General features: G+C 40.0%; 1 protein-coding gene across 5 annotated transcripts in view; it reads left to right on the forward strand.

Moving 5' to 3' along the window:
- Nucleotides 1–1,989: 1,989 nt before the first annotated feature.
- The window catches only part of LOC126426863 (zinc finger protein 729-like), a 119,308-nt gene continuing 103,995 nt past the window's right edge, over nucleotides 1,990–17,302 (forward strand). For 3 of the 5 annotated variants that reach the window (XM_050088892.1, XM_050088895.1, XM_050088897.1), the window contains exons 1-2: nucleotides 1,990–2,075; nucleotides 3,711–3,799. In XM_050088892.1, the coding sequence (XP_049944849.1) occupies nucleotides 3,728–3,799 (72 nt within the window). In that variant the 5' untranslated portion in view covers nucleotides 1,990–2,075; nucleotides 3,711–3,727. Of the gene's footprint in view, nucleotides 2,076–2,357; nucleotides 2,558–3,710; nucleotides 3,800–17,302 lie in introns of all 5 variants that reach the window. The other 2 variants (XM_050088893.1, XM_050088894.1) reach the window with 2 other exon arrangements.

A 17,302-nucleotide genomic window follows, 5' to 3' on the forward strand; every position in this document is an offset into this window, starting at 1 on the left:
TCATACACTTGGATTTACATTTCTTTGAAGATTTTATTGCACAATTGGGCATAAAACAGATCATTTTCTTTCATTTCATGAACTGATGGTTTTAAAGTTTCCTTGAGGTGTACGAGTCTCAGCTTTATCTTTAACAATTGTAGAAGCTGAAGAAATTAATTAAAATTTGTATCACAGCCATGACTTGAACCTTTTTTCAACTTTATTCAATTGACTGTATACATACAAATAGAGCACATTAATAAGAAATGACACATTATATTTAGTTTCAGATTTTTTTTTTTTAATTTCTCCTTTATTACACTTTTGTTGACTATCTTTTCAGTGTTGGCAGTGTTGGGAGTTCATTTTAGTTTTACATTTAGGATATTTTTCCATGTGTGTGTTTTTGTAATGCTTTCAGTCTTTTTATGAAGTTTTTGAGTTAGGTTTGTTGACTTCTTTCCTCAGTGACGATTAATGGCAGCAAATAAACAGTTTTATGTTACTAGTGTAGATCGGCTCAGTGACAGAGAGCTGTGACATCTCTCCCCCGCCCCCCGGCCCGCACATCTAGTACAGAAAAGGCTGCCCCAGGTACCCCATCCTCACTACACCTCAAGGTGGCACTCTGGAGCCAGTTGACTGTGGCCAACAAAGCTTCCAGCTGCATTTGGACTGTGGCTAACTCCTCCTGCATCCGCACACAACAGACACAGTCCCTATCCATCTAGCTAATATGTGATTTACTATAAGAAACTTAAGGAAATCTACTGCCACACTAGGTTAACAACTACACTCTAGGTGGCAGAAAGGACACTCAACAATGAAAAACAATAAATATTTATGGTAGAAGCTAGATCTGGTGCTTATTTTGCTGCTAGGGCTATCAAATGGATACTACAGGAAAAAACAGTGACCTACAGTATACTGCTAGAGGCTATATAGTGAATGTTATTTATAAATGTTAAACAGTAACCAGCGGTAAACTACACCTACTGGTAATCCCTCGCATTTACAGTGTAAACAAACGTTTACGTACACGCGAAAATGGCCTAATAAAACTATAAAAACGGCTACATTCAATGTATCGAGTCGAAATGACACAAATAAACGTAAATACTGAGTATTGTACACTGACAGATGCAGGTACAAAACAAAACCTTTAGCTAACAATAAGAGTTCAGAATGAAAAGCACAAATACGAGTTCTACTTTATAGGAACCCATAGGCTCACAGTACACGATCACTAATGCCCACAACAAGCTAAGGAAAATAAGCAGACGCGAGGAGAGTATTAGATTTCTGCTAACTAAACCGTATGTAAGAATGGCTCAGAAGTTTTATTGTAACATTGATTTACTCAGACATTTTAGTGTAACACCAATTTACCACGTATTTTACGTCTACTTAACTGTTAATGCTCACAGGTTGCGCTAGTCAAACGTATGCAAGTGGCGTTAGAGTTCACCTTCAGTATCACTTTTCCTAATAAAACGTATAAAAACTGCTACCTTCAATGTAACGAGCCTAAATGACACTAATAAGCGTGAATACTAAGCATCCAACACTAACTTAAACTGATTAACCCTCGTATTTATAATGTAAACAAACGTTCACGTACACGCGAAAAATGACCTAATAAAATGTATAAAAACTGCTATGTTCAATGTATCGAGTCTAAATGACACTAATAAACGTAAATACTGAGTATTGTGCACTACTTAATTGATGTTCCCGCGCATTTAACAATGTAATTTAAGAATGTAAACAAACGTTTGCGTACACGCGAAGCTGTCCTTCGCTTTTCCTATTCAAACGCAAATAAAAACTGAAACCTTCAATTTATCAAGTCTATTTCACACTAATACACGCAAATACTATAGAAAATACAGAAAAAACTGTTAATTACATATCTCGTAACACTCACTGAAAAAGACGTAAAATTCTGCTGTTGGCCACACGAGCGACAAGATTCACACTGGTTTTGAATGCATCTGCTGGTTCTGCGATACTGTCACCCTTCGTGTACTCAGTACTGTGTAGTCAGCAGCAACCTCGTGGTGTTGTGGAAATTTGTGTGTGATATTCTCCAGGTAATTTATAAGCGTTTATAAACTGCAAACAAGAATAAGTGAAGAAATGTGTTTCGGAAGTAAATTAACATGGTACTTAATTTCTATCACAGTAACAGTTGAGTTTGATGAGTGTACTAGTTCGCGAATATCTTGTGATGACTCTGCTGTTTGAGGCTGCTGTCTTTTTTATGTTTTAATTTTTAATGGGTACATAAGGATGAGATTTTATTCTGTATTTAATTGTGATCACATCACCTATAGTGTGCTTGGTGACGGTGTGTGAATGTTGTAATTTTTCAGGTTATGTTCGTAACAACTAAATACCTGAGTTGTTAGTGCTTGTTTTTGGCCTGACCGTTAAAATCGCTACGTGTATCTTCGTAAAAGAAACGGCTGAGTGTGTGACGTGCTGTCAGGAGCAGTTTGTCTACGAAGTAATCTCCTCATATACTTCGTGGCTAACGAGAAAAGGCTGACAGTGAAATTCAAAGGTTGCCCATGTTAGTGCGCTTATTTTGACTTACTTAGCAGTAATAATGATTGTGATGATAATTTTCTGTGATGTGATGTAGACATAAAGCGGCTCCAGATCTTAGGGCTAACGTAAGCATTTTTTAAAGTGCCCACAGTTACTACATCATTTCATGGTTTGAGTATGTTCGCATGAAAGGAAATGCTGCAATTCTGTTGCATTTTGTTAGTTTTCACTGTGCTTTTATTATTCGTGTCGTTAGTATTCGTGTAATCATATGTAAATACCAGTTTGTTGTAGTGTGTGGGTTTTAATGGAGTTCTGTATAAGAGTACTGCAACATCATTTACAAACTGGCGAGATGCAAGGTACAGATTAACTATAATCTGCCTAACGTAAAGCATTACATGTCATCAGAACTCAATAGATCATTCATCATATTTACAGTTAGTATGAAGTCGTTTCAGTAAATCAGTTTTGTTAGAAAATGCTAACCAATGTTTAATCTTGATGGTAATCAAGAATGAGAACTTCCGCATTGCAATGTGCAGTCTACAGCAGGTATTGGTTTCCTTTAATAGCAGGTAAAGATTCTAAAATGATGACGCTTCCTGTAAATTGAGCATACATCCGTGAATGAATACAGATGAAGTAAGTTTCAAGGTAATGCCTACATTGAAAATGCATATTCACTGATAAACAATCCATATATCCGGATTTTCTTCATGTCCCTATCACACTGAAATTAACACAATGAACCAAGTATAGAATGAAATATTTGATGTTATTAAGTAATATCGCTGCAATCTATTTACTGCTGTGATTGTTTATAATGCTGAAGTTAATGCATGCACACAAAATTACACATCTTCCATAATTGTCACAACAGGATGGTATCCATGAGCCAGTGTTACAAAGAAGCAGTAGCAACTTTAAATGCTCAGTTTCCATTGCATGTTATTTTATGATTGTTCTCACTCTTCATGACCTGCAAAATGTGAATGAGTTTATATCAATGAACACATTTTTCCTCAGCCACTTTGCATCTGTTTCCTGTGTAATCACCCATTTACTGCACGCAATATATGAGTGACAATACTGCCTTTGAGCTATACCTCATGGTAAAAACAGAAACTGAGTGGGCCAAAAACTTTTCTTATCTGATTGTTTTTTCTTTTCAGACTGTAGAACTGAGGCGATGGACCAGGAGCCAACTAAGTGGATAAAAAAAGATGAAACTGATGAAGTACAAACTGAGTTACACTTCATAGTAAGTGGCTTACTTGTATTTTTTAACAGGCTTTCATTAATTTCTGTGTGCAGTGTGATGCGTGAATACATACAATTGATGTCATACAGCTGGAAACATGAATAATTCGGTTTACTAAACTGATGAACTTACTGTCTTAAATATGACATTTTGCACAGTGCATTGAAATAAGCCTTGTATTAAACCTCACATAGAATTGAGCAAGAGTTTCAATTTAATGTTTAGTAAACATGCAAAACTTTTTTAATGCACAACCCAATTATACTGATAAACTGGTTGCCATAAAGTGGGTATATTCTGCTCTGATACACTTCTTTTGAATGACAACCTTAATGTGCAACTTAAGAATGATTATGACTGTAGTGAACCTTAGCAGTGCCATTAAATTTATAAATAGTATGGCTGCAGTTAATGCATTATTGCAGTGTATCGTGGTATGGAATGAGAATTGTTTACTTTGAATATGTGAACCATATGTAAGTAGAACTCTCAGCAGTAAAGTTAAATTTCAGACAAATATCACATGGAAGCATAAATTGTTACACGGCAGAATGAATTTGTATGTTGGCAGCAAAGTTTTTATGAATCCATGGGGCTACACATTAAATATTGACAGGTTTGTCCATATCCACTTTCTGCATTTGCTGCACATTGTTACTCATATTGTTTGTGAAACTGTCACAATGTGAAAGTTGCTGGTGTAAATAATCTTACATATACATGTCACTTGAAATCTGATGTAGTGCAACCAGTTGTAGGGTATTCACCTATCAGCAGCAAACAAATTCACTTGGTGCCACTAGTATTTTTATCCTGCAAATGAGAATTGAGCCCACTGACACAATCACGCAAACTACTTGTGAACTATCTGTGCTGAAAAAATCTGTTTCAACATACATCTTGAGTGCAACTGCAGTAGTACTGGGATAGCATTAATGCAGCATTTTCATTTGAATATATGTGAGTACTTCAACATATATTATACAAACTATGTGAACAGCTTGCAATTCATTTGACAAGCATTATCACAACAGTAATCCTAAACAATCACTGTGAGGAAATGATAGGAAAATAAATATACTAAATTTTATTAAATACAGTAAAAGAGTGGTCAGACCCAACACAGTTCAGGCTTTGACTTTGAACCCTGATGTAAAGATGGTTTGGCATTCAGGATGATATGTATGCACAACACACATCATGTAAATGAAAAGCAGTTTGAAGATCCATTGACTTTGGACCTAAACTGGAGAACTATTCAAAGGCTACAAGGTTAAAATGTGGTTCTAGACCCACTCCCCCCTTGTAACATTGGTTGTAGTGTGAGTCTGATTCATAGTGCATCTCAAGGCTTAGCCTATGTTTAAAAGTGGCAGTGTGGCTGTGAGCTGACAAAGTCTAGAAATGTGAAAGCCAAGTAAAGGATATGGTAACAAATTGATCAGTAGCACAGCCTAATGTTAACCAAAACATCCAAATGGTGCCCATAACGTAACTTTTTACCTACAAGAAGTCTTCTCATACTCTGTGTGCTGTGTTAGTCGATGAACTGAACTTCCCTATGACCTTAACATTGTATCAGTTGAAAGCCACCTTATTTGCCAAATTAATTAAATGTTAATTTTTAATTGGTGTATATTTTGGGCATGAGCTCATGCTGGAAAGTAATGACACAAAATTTCTATTCGGAAATTATTGAAGCATTTTAATTAAAACAAACTTAATATTTAACATATTTATTCTTCGTGCTTGTATATTTATTTCAAACATAGTCACCTTGGCACTGAACACCTTTCTCCCAGTGAGACATCAGGTTGTTGGTGTCGTCACTGTAGAATGCTTGACTTCGTTGGCAGACCCACAGCCTCACCTACGCTTACACTAATTCATCACTATCAAAGTTAAGTCCCTGAAGGTGTTCTTTAAGTTTTGCAAACAGTTGAAAATTCATTTGCTCAAACCGGGTCAGTATGGAGGATGATCAATAATAATGAATCAAAGGCGTCAGTCTGTTGCAGGTGCAAAAAAAAAAAAAAGTTGTGTATGGTCTGGCATTGTCATGCTGAAGGAGAGGGTGCTCCACATGTGTATGAACTATTTGAATTGGTGCTCTGTTGTCTGAGGGTTTTCTCACATGCTGACACAGTTAAATAACACACACACACACACACACACACACACACACACACACACACACACACACACACACACACACACACACACACACCAGTTCATCAGGAGGGTGCTGCATACTCTGTCAGCAAAGTGGTAACATCAACAGTGTCATATGCATGACAACTGATATTAAGAACAGAATCAAAATTTTGGAGGCATTATTTTCTGGCACACCCTTGTAATAAATTGATGCATTTTACAGTTGCCTCAAATGTTGCAGAATGGTTCCCTTGGCATTGCCCAGCATCCACTTGGAAGTCATAATACTAAATCCATATACACAGCAGCCAAAACATTATGATCACTGATCTACTGTCAGTATAAACTCATCCAGGCAATAGCATCTCACCTTGTCTTCTAGTCAGACACACACACGTTGCATGGAGTATCAGTGAGCATCTTGTCTTGTTGTAAAATAGGAAATGCGCACAATCTGAGTTTGACCAAGAGCAGATTTTGATGGCCTGAAGGCTTGGTATGAATGTTATGGAAGCTGCACAGCTTGCCGGGTGTTGAAGTAGTACTGTGGCAGTTGTCTTCAACACATGGCAAAACAAAGGTGAGACCATGGCCAGACGTTATGGGGTTGGGCAAGTACTCCTCATCACAGATGGTAGACATCATAGGCTAGGCAGACTGGTAAAACGAGACAGGCAACAAACTGTGGTGTAACTAACATCAGACATTAATGCTGGGCAGAGTACAATTGTGTCTGAATGCACAATGCTCCAAACACTCCTAATGATGAGTCTGTGCCGCTGATGACCCACGCCATGACATCGACAACAACTGAAATAAGTATGTAACTATTGGCGCTGGATGTTGGCACAATGGCCGAGCACTGCGTGGTCTGATGAATCCTGATACCTTCATTGTGCCATTGGGAGGGTGCATTTCCGTCACCCACAAGGGGAAGAGCCTCTTGACTCCTGTACTGTAGGGGCCTCCATTATACTCTGGGAAACAACTATGTGGGCACCCATGGGTCCAGTGGAGCTTGTGTGAGGCACTGTGTCACAAAAGAAGTATTGTAAACTGGTTGCAAAGCACATCCACCCCTTCTATTGTTGTTGTGCTCTTCAGTGGCAAGACTGGATTGATGCAGCTCTCCATGCCACTCTATCCTGTGCAAGCTTCTTCATCCCCGAGTAACCACTGCAACCCACATCCTCCTGAATCTGTTTAGTGTATTCATGTCTTGGTCTCCCTCTGATTTTCACCCTCCACCCTTCCCTCCAATACTAAATCGATGATCCCTTGATGGCTCAGAACCTGTCCTACCAACCAGTCCCTTCTTCTATAGGGTGTCGCACGAAATGTGTTACCATTTTGTTTTTGAATATAAACTTTATTGTCAATACAATCCGAAAGGAACATATGCTATAATGAAGAGCCATCCATGGAGATTTGTTCTAACTCAGTACATGCTCAATATGCCCACCATTTTGTTTCCCAACTTTCTTCAAAGGAACGCTGAAGTTAGTGAGTACCCTACAGCACATGTCTTCCCTAATTTCACTGAAAATTTAAAGAATAAGTCTTGTGAGCTCCATTAAATCACGTGGACAGTTAAGGAATTTTTTTCCCTTTAGGTACCCCCAAAGAAAAGAGTCACATGGATTGAGGTCTGGACTATTGGGGGGCCAATTTTGTCCATCATTGAAGCAACCTGGAAACCTGAGTGAAATGATCCGCATGTCGAAATGCTTGTGTAAAAACTCCAACACAGTGTTTGCAGTATGTGGCCTTGCTCCATCTTGCATGAATCACTGTGTGTTGAAGGGCAAGGCAGTAGCAAGAAGCTGTGGAATGAATCTATTGCGAAGCATGCTCAAATAACGTTCGCTGTTCAGTTTCTTCAAAGAAAAAGGATCCAGTAAGTCCGTGACTGGAAATTGCTGCCCACGCTGTAATCCTCGGAGCATAATGTCATTCATGAAGCACTTGTGGGTTTTCAGTGGCCCAAAAATGTACATTTTGTTTGTTAACCACACCATCAAAATGAAAATGCGCCTCATCTGAAAACCAAACGTTGTTGAGAGTTTCTTCCCTATCCTCCACCCACTGATCAAACAGTAGTCTCTGCTGCTTGTGTTCTTCAGTGAGCTTCTGTGCACTGGTCATCTTGTATGGGTACATGTGGAGGCCACTTTTAAGAATGCATTGAATGGAGCGACTGGGTATTCCCAGTTGCACTGCTGCCTTTCTACACAATTTCCCGGGACTTCTCTGTACAGCAACTCGTACTGCTCAAATATTCTCTGGCGAACAAACAGGCTTAGGCCGAGGTCGCTTCGATTCCAATACTGTTCCTTCCTGTACAAATTTATCGTACAACCCGTGAATGGTCTTCTTTCAAGGGACCCATCGTGTGTTAAACTGTTGTCGAAAACGCCTGTGAGTCACAACAAGGCTTTTCGTTTCATGAAAAAGTAACACAATTGCCGATTGTTGCTGTGTTGTCAGTCTTCCATTGTCAGCCATTGCTGGTTACTAGTCTCCTAGTGGCAGTATCGTGAATTACATGTCATTTCGTAACTCATTTGTTTATCCAAGCTCTGCTGGTACTGCTGTAGAGATCCCAGCGGAGTATCTAATGTGTGGTGTAAATTGTAAAAGAAACAATTGGTAACACATTTTGTACGCCACCCTATAGTTAAGTTGTGCCACAAATTCCTCTTCTCCCCAATTCTATTCAGTATCTCCTCATTAGTCACATAATCTACCCATCTAATCTTCAGCATTCTTCTGTAGCACCACATTTGGAAAGCTTCTGTTCTCTTCTTGTCTAAACTATTTATCGTCCATGTTTCACTTCCATACATGTATACACTCAAAACAAATACTTTCTGAAAAGACTTCCTGACACTTAAATGTATACTCAATGTGAACAAATTTCTCTTCTTCAGAAATGCTGTCCTTGGCACTGCCAGACTACATTTTATATTCTCTCCACTTCAACCTTCGTCAGTTATTTTGCTCCCCAAATAGCAAAACTTATCTATTACCTTAATTGTCTTATTTCATAATGTAATTCTGTCATCATCACCCAATTTAATTTGACTACATTCCATTATTCTTGTTTTGCTTTTGTTGATGTTCGTCTTATATCCCTCTTTGAATGTGCTGTCCATTCTGTTCAACTGATCTTCCAGGCCCTTTACTGTCTCTGACAGAATTACAATGTCATTGACTAACCTCAAAGTTTTTATTTCTCCTCCCTGGATTTTAATTCCTACTCAAAATTTTTCATTTGTTCCCTTTATTGCTTGCTCAATATGCAGACTAAACGACGCCAGGGATAGGCTAAAACCCTGTCTCACTCCCTTCCCAACCACTGCTTCCCTTTCGCTCCTCCCCTTTTATAACTGCCATCTGGTTTCTGTACAAATTGTAAACAGCCTTTCACTCCCTGCATTTGACGACTGCCACCTTCAGAATTGAAAGAGAGTATGCCAGTCAACATTGTCAAAAGCTTCTTTAAGTTTACAAATACTAGAAATGTAGGTTTGCCTTTCCTTCATCTATCATCTAAGATAAATCATAGGGTCGGTATTGCCTCACGTGTTCCAACGTTTCTACGGAATCAAAACTAATCTTCCCTGAGGTCAGCACCTACCAGTTTTTCCATTCGACTGTACAGAATTCATGTTAGTATTCTACAGCTATGACTTATTAAACTGATAGATCGGTAATTTTCATGCCTGTCAACATTTGCTTTCTTTGGAATTGCAATTATTATATTCTTCTTGTAGTTTGGGGGTATTTTGCCTGTCTCATACATTTTTCTGACCAGATGGCAGAGTTTTTTTCAAGGCTGGCTGTCCCAAGGCTATCAGTAGTTTTAATGGATGTTGTCTCCTCCCAGGGCCTTGTTTCAACTTATGTCTTTCAGTACTGTCAAAGTCTTCATGCAGTATCGTATCTCCCATTTCATCCTCATCTACGTTCTCTTCCATTTTCAAAATATTGCCCGCAAGTGCATCGCCCTTGTATAGACCCTCTATAGGTCTCTTCAGTGTTCCAGTAGGCAGTGTTTGTCTTGCCCCTAGTCATATATGCCTCTACATCCTAAAATTTGTCCTGTTACCATCCCTGCTGAGCCATTCTGCACTTCCTGTCGATCTCATTTTTGAGACGTTTGTATTCCTTTCAGCCTGCTTCATTTACTGCATTTTTATATTTTCACCATTCATCTATTAAATTCAGTATCTCCTCTGTTACCCAAGGATTTCTACTAGCCTCATCTTTTTACCTACTTGATCCTCTGCTACTTTCACTAGATATCTCTCAAAGCTACCCTTCCTCTTCTGCTGTATCTCTTATCCATGTCCTTGTCAATGGTTCCCTAGTGCTTTCTGAAACACTCTACCATCTCTGATCCTTTCACTTTATCCAGATCCCATCTCTTACAATTCCTACCTTTTTGCAGTTCTTTCAGGTCTCCAAATGTCGGCGGTATCTTTCAGTCAGCAGACAAGATTGGCCTGTATGCTTTTATGCTGCATGTGTCCCTTCATGCTTCCACTTCACTATCTCATCAGAAACAGTGGACGTAGGAATGTTCAGGAGTGTGGAAAGCTCGCATACAGACATGTGACACCAATGACACCCTATCATTTGACCACATTCAAAGTCAATGAGCTCCGCGGAGCGCCCCATTTTGCTCTCTCACGATGTATAATGACTACTGAGGTCTCTGATATGGAGTAGGTGGCAGCACAACGCACCAAATATGTAAAAGTAAGTTTTTGGGAGTGGCCCGAAGCTTTTCAGCACATAGTGTATGATGAAGTTGTGCTCTATGCAAAATTCTACCAGACAGCTTCCTCTTTCATTCCTTACCCACATTCCATAGTCACCTCCTCCTTTTCCTTCTCTTCCTTTTCCTACTATTGAATTCCAATCCCCTATGTCTATTAAATTTTCGTCTCCTTTCGTTATCTGAATAATTTCTTTTATCTCATCATACATTTCTTTAATCTCTTCATCATCTGGGGACCTAGTTGGCATATGAACTTGTACTACTGTGGTAAGTGTGGGCTTTGTGTCTATCTTGGCTACAATACTGCATTCACTATGCTGTTCATAGTAGCTTACCCACACTCCTGTTTTTTATTCATTTTTAAACCTACTCCTCCATTACCCCTATATGATTTTGTATTTATAATCCTGTATTCATCTGACCAGAAGTCTTATTCCTCATGCCATCAAACTTAACCAATTCCCACCGTATTTATCTTTACCCTATCCATTTCCCTTTTTAAATTTTCTAACCTGCCTGCCTGATTAAAGGGTCTGACATTCCATGTTCCAATTTGTAGAACATAAGTTTTCTGTCCCCTGATAACGATGTCATCCTGGAGATCTGAATGGGGGACTATTTGACTTCCGGAATATTTTACCCGAAGAGGACACCATCATCATTTAATGGACAGTACAGTTGCATCCCCTCGTGAAAAATTACGGCTATAGTTTCCCCTTGCTTTCATCCGTTTACAGTACCAGCACAGCAAGGCTGTTTTGGTTAATGTTACAAGACCAGATCAGTCATTCATCCTGACTGTCGCCCCTGCAACTACTGAAAAGACTGCTGCCTCTCTTAAGGGACCACATGTTTGTCTGGCCCCACAACAGATACCCCTCCGTTGGGGTTGCACCTACGGAACGACTATCTGTATTGCTGAGGCACACAAGCCTCACTACCAGTGCCACGGTCCATGGTTCATGTTAGGTCCACTCCTTTGTGACGATCATGTTTCCCATTGAGTAAACGTTTAAGTGTCAGGAAGTCTTTTCTGAAAGTATTTGCATTGAGTGTGGCATTTTTCATGAAAACAATGCACCATTTCACAAGGCCAGGAGTGTGATTGAGTGGTTTCAGGAACACAGTGGTGAGTTCCAATTGATGTGTTGGCCACCCAACTCGCCAGCCCTGAACCTGGTTGAACAGATCTGGGATGTGATTTAACATAACGTCAGAGATCATCCCCCCTTCCAGAATTTATGGGAATGAAGTGGCCTGATTGTATAAATATGGTTCCAACTTCCTCCAGTGATCTATGAAGGCCTCATTGCTTCTGTGCCACTATGTCTCCCTACTGTTGTCTGTGCCAGAGGTGTACATACCAGCTTTTAGATGAGTGATGATAATCTTGGGCTGATCAGCCTATGGCAGTTACCATTATTGAAAGAAGGTTGTATTATTGTAATGATTGTGATGGTATAATGATACTGCCACATAAAGTTCGGCTAAACAGTACATGCTGCCCACGAGCCCTGCATGACTCACCCTCCAGTCCAACTTTAAGACACCGACTGCCCGTGAGATCCACTGCTGTTCTTCTACACCCATTGTTGCTCCACAATGCCCACTGGTGCCACGAGCTCTGAGCTGTGAGAATTCGAAGAGGGAGCCCACTGTGGTTCAGCCTCCTCCACCAAACCAAAATCCCCCGTCCCCACCATTAAGGAGCGCTTTACATATGCCTCTCCTTGACATGAGTAATGTGCATGTGTGAGGCTTTACTCGTCCATAAATTCAGAACCAGGAGATTTGCCGAACTCACCACCCTGACAATCTAACAGGGTCCCAACAACTGAGGAGCTGGCTTGCTATCGAACCCTAACTCCCCCTTTTCAGCAATATTAGGGTTTCGGACTAACACTGTGTCCCCAGCGTTTCCAATGAACCGTTTAGCCCCTTACTAACAGATGGATAACCTGTGACAGGCAATTTTGGTATTATGTCTAGCCTGGCTCCAGTTGTGCTGTGTTACTGCTAGGGTGACTTGTTCTTGAAGCAAATCATTGATTGACTACAGGTTGACAAGAGGAAAATTGACTGGATGTGCTAACATAAGGGATACTGGAGCAGCCTCCAGGGACTTGGGTTGTGCAGTGTTAAAGATAAAATTGAGCCACTTTGTCTGAGCCTTGTTGTGAAAGATAAGCACAGCCTTCAACTTGCAGTTCACCTGGTCAGCAAAGTATGCTGGTAAAAGGATTTGTGGTCACATCTGTAATTCCATTATCAAAGCAGAACCTCACAAATAGCTGGGAAACAGAAGCTATCAAGCATCCTCGGTGGCCTGGAAACAGAAAAAATTCATAACAAATGCTGGCCAGCTGCCAGGAATGTCATTTCTCTGCTCGGAATGTGTCAAAAAAACGAGAAAAGTCATCCATGATAACTAGTAGGTGCCTAATACACACACACACACTTGATGAAGTGGACCTATATAATCCATACAAAGTTAATCCATCAGGCATTCCTAACAGGTAGGCTCTAAGAGCCACTTGAGGGAATTCAAGTTCAGCTCAGCTCCCTTACGGCTCTCACACTCCTCCACCAACCTCTGGACAGCCTTATTCAGGGAGGACCAGGTGACATGTTGAGTGATCTTGACCCCACCAACCTCCAGGCTTGCTTATACAAGGAGGACCAGGTGATGTGTCGTCTGACCTTGACAACAGTTTTATAAATGCCTAAGAGGTTATTATGGAAATAATAAGCCAAAACCTAACTGAGAGCTTGATTGTCAGTCTCTAAACAAAATTCCTGGTCTTCAAAATAAAATCTGAATTTCTTAAGGGCAAACATAACCACCAAGGCTTCCCATTCATACATGGAATATTTCATCTCCGCAGGTGAAAGTTCCCAAGGTGCTTTGCTATAGGGCATCAACATGCAACACCTCCCCTGCCATTCTGTTCCTGTAGGAGGACAGCTACCACTTTCTACTCCAGAAGAATTAGGTGTCTGTCTGCAAGAAGAACATGACCTCAAAATTTGGTATGTCTAATACTAGTGGGTTACTAAGCACCACCTTAATGGCTTCAGAAGATTCTGGATGACTTTCATCCCATGTGAAATTTCTTAAATCGTTAAGGCACCCCACTAATTTAATAAAATTCGGCACAGACTTTCGAAAAAATTTGTCATGCCTATGAACCGTGCCACAGCTTTCTTATTTCTAGGCGCTGGAAATTTTCGCAAATCACTAGTACGCTCCTGGTCAATTTCAATCCAATCAGTGAAACTAAGATGTCCCAAGGATGAAACCTATGTGCCAGTGTCATTTTAGATGGCTTCACAGTAAGTCCACCTCCCTCTGGTAAACCAGAACTGCCTCAAGATGTTGCAGGTTTTCGGACAGACTAGAACAGTAAACAACCATGCCATCTAGGTAATTAGAGACACACTTGAATGTGAAATCACCAAAAACACAATCTAGAAGGCAAGACATAATGGTAACTCCCGTTGGAAAACCAAAGGGCACCCTGTTAAAATTGTGGAGGTTCCAATCTGTACAGCAGGCAGTAATATACTTGAAATCCTCTGTTAACATGATCTGATAATATGCGAGATTGAGATCCAGGACAGCAAAATACTGAGCCTGACTGAACCAAGTAAACGATTATGCAGATTGGGAAGTGGCACAGATTCCAAAACTGCATTCTCATTAACTGCACCATAACCCACAACAGGATGAAACACCCCATTGCTGCCCATAGATACTGAGAATATGGTAGAAGCATAGGCTGAAGTTGAGGGATGGAGAAAACCTCTCTGGAATGTCATTTGTAAGGCAAATCTTGTACTGGATTTTATCAGTGATGTCCAATCTGTTAGTTAACATCTGTGGTAATCGATCAAAAACTTCCAGTACCAGCATCACCTCTACTGGATGAAGGTGACTGAGCTGAAATGGCAAACATTGCAGTAACACACTATGAATTCCTGTGGCAACCTGACAGGAGCACAATGTGAATGTTTCAGCTGGGTTAAATTTAAAATAAACAACCCTGCCTTGACAAACTAGCACAAACCCACTACCACTTACAAAAACACACTGCAAAATTAAGTTCACTGAAAGATTTTTACTTACTATCCACTTTACAGGCCAAGAAAATTTTCCAATACTCAGTTTTGCCAACCAGAGGCAACGTGTGCCCAGTGAGAGCTCAACATTGGGAGGACGGATGCAAACAAGGCAATTGACAGGTATGGCGGAACTTCAAATGCCACAGATAATCTAAACGAGAAACTGAACTACCAGAGTTGAGGGGGGTGCACATTCGTTCCTGGTTAAGTTGTACCCAAAAATAAGGCAGGGGTTCCCGTACCTCGGACTTGGCACAGATCCAGCCCTTAGGCAGTAGAACACTACCGTGCCTCTTCCATTCTGTGTGATGTCGGCTGTTTGATTCTCCTTCCATGTCACCAGACATCGCCATACAAAATGCCAATCTTTGTTACACTGGAAACACATCCTACACTTTTTCCTTATGGGTGGTCCCCTTTTAAATTACTTGGAATCTCAATCCCCATCCTGATAATGGCACTTAAACCCCCATCACTGCTGGTCTGCAAAACTCAGACTTCAATAGCAGACACCAAAGCCTCTAATTCAGTAAAAGATGTGCATTCATTAGTGAAGGTAATCCATGAACAGTCCTGTGGCCACATTTTCTGTAATATGTTATTGAGTATTTGTATCTCTGTGACTTGCAATTCCAGGTATGGAATGGTCATATGCATTCATCTATGAACCTAGGAAAAGGTTCATGAGGAAACTGCAATAGCCAAAAATGTTTATGCCTGAGTAGCCTCTTAATATGAGGTGACAATTTCAGGCCAATAATTGATTTTTACAACTCCCTTGATGTTGCAATTTCATGTAAAATTCGATTGAAAGCATGGCTTAACACAGGGCGTACAGCATCTGAACAACAACATTGTCAGTGATGGCCAAAGTGTCAGCATGAAACATAAATTTGACCATGATCCATATGATGGATTTTACCTGTCTTTAAATTCTACATTGAAAGTTCCATTATAGCTTGCAGCAGTAACATTATTTGGTATGGTAATTTCCCAAATTAATTCTCCTGAGGTCCTTATAGGTGTCCGTAGCATTCCTACTACTTCCAGCAGTTATGTCGGTGGGAGAATCTTGTTCACCACCTATTGCTCCTAATTTGTCTAAATAAAGGCAGCTGTCCCTGTAACTGCAGAGCTAATGTAATATGCTCAGAATAGAGATTACATTGTGCAATACCGCACAAGTGATTATCCCAATGGATCAATTGTGCCTGAATTATATGTATTTGCTTATGATGGGGCTGACTACTTTCTAAACACACTACATTCTGACACAAGATTGTCATGGCTAGAGCTCAGGCAGCTAGTGCAACATGTACCTCCATGGTGCAGTTGGTACTAATCACCAAGGGGTCGTCCACAAGTTGGGCACACCGCCCTTACATGGAAGCTGACAAACTTTTAATTCGTAGATAAACTGTTGATTTTTCAATGAGGACAAACTCGGACAGTTGTGGGACCCCATGTTCCGCAGTGGATACCTGCAAACACACACCTCATGGTGAATGACAGTATGACACCTTCCCCCTTTACTTCCAGGAAAATAACCATTGCCTGTTACCAACCAAACATCCAGCAGGAAAAGGGGAAATTAAGTGGAACGACTGGATGGATTGGGGTTCACATGAGTCTCCATTGTTTATTAAAATGTTTTTATTTAAGAATAATAACTAAAGTCAGATACATTAGCAGGATTACAAACACCACTCTGAACTTTCAAATTTAAGACATTACACACCTTAGTTTAGTGACAATTTAAATAAAGCAATAGTTAACGACTAAAGCTGTGTCTGACACCAGTTCTTAGATTTTAGATTCAAAATTTCCATCTTCACAAACCGCAAATGAGAAAATGCTTCAACAAATAATTATATGGAAACAGATGGCTCTTTAAGACAACACAGAAGCATAACTCATCTCAAAGGTTAAAACTGAATAGCTATACTGGAAGACAGAGCAGTTTATAGCTGCCTCGGGACCCCTAGAAAAAGGAAATTCTTAAAATACACCTCCAATTGCATCTAGATAATTTAATAAAGTAAACAGGTGCACTGATTTCTAGAGCTACCTTCAGGCAGACAGACAGAGCAAGTTTCTAAATCTTGCACCAGTGAGCAGCTAAGTAATTAAAAAGAGAATGAGCGTGCACCGATCGATATAACTGGCTTCAGACACAGTGAAAATTCTATTAAGACATACTGTAGAAAATCCCTAAGTGATTCAGTGTGTGAATGTGCATGCATAGCAGCTCAAGAACACCCTTTAAAGAGGAGAACTAGTAATTAGTAGTCAGAACCTACTTGTAGCAGTAAATAAATAACAGGTGAGAAAAGCTCACTTCATGACAACTTTAAAATAACAAACACTTGAACATTTAAATCTGGTAAGCAGTAACTCACCCAGATATGGAATAAATTTCTTTCACTCTCCACCTCACAAAT

This window comes from Schistocerca serialis, chromosome 11 (genome assembly GCF_023864345.2).
Source record: "Schistocerca serialis cubense isolate TAMUIC-IGC-003099 chromosome 11, iqSchSeri2.2, whole genome shotgun sequence".
In the NCBI taxonomy this organism is placed as follows: domain Eukaryota; kingdom Metazoa; phylum Arthropoda; class Insecta; order Orthoptera; family Acrididae; genus Schistocerca; species Schistocerca serialis.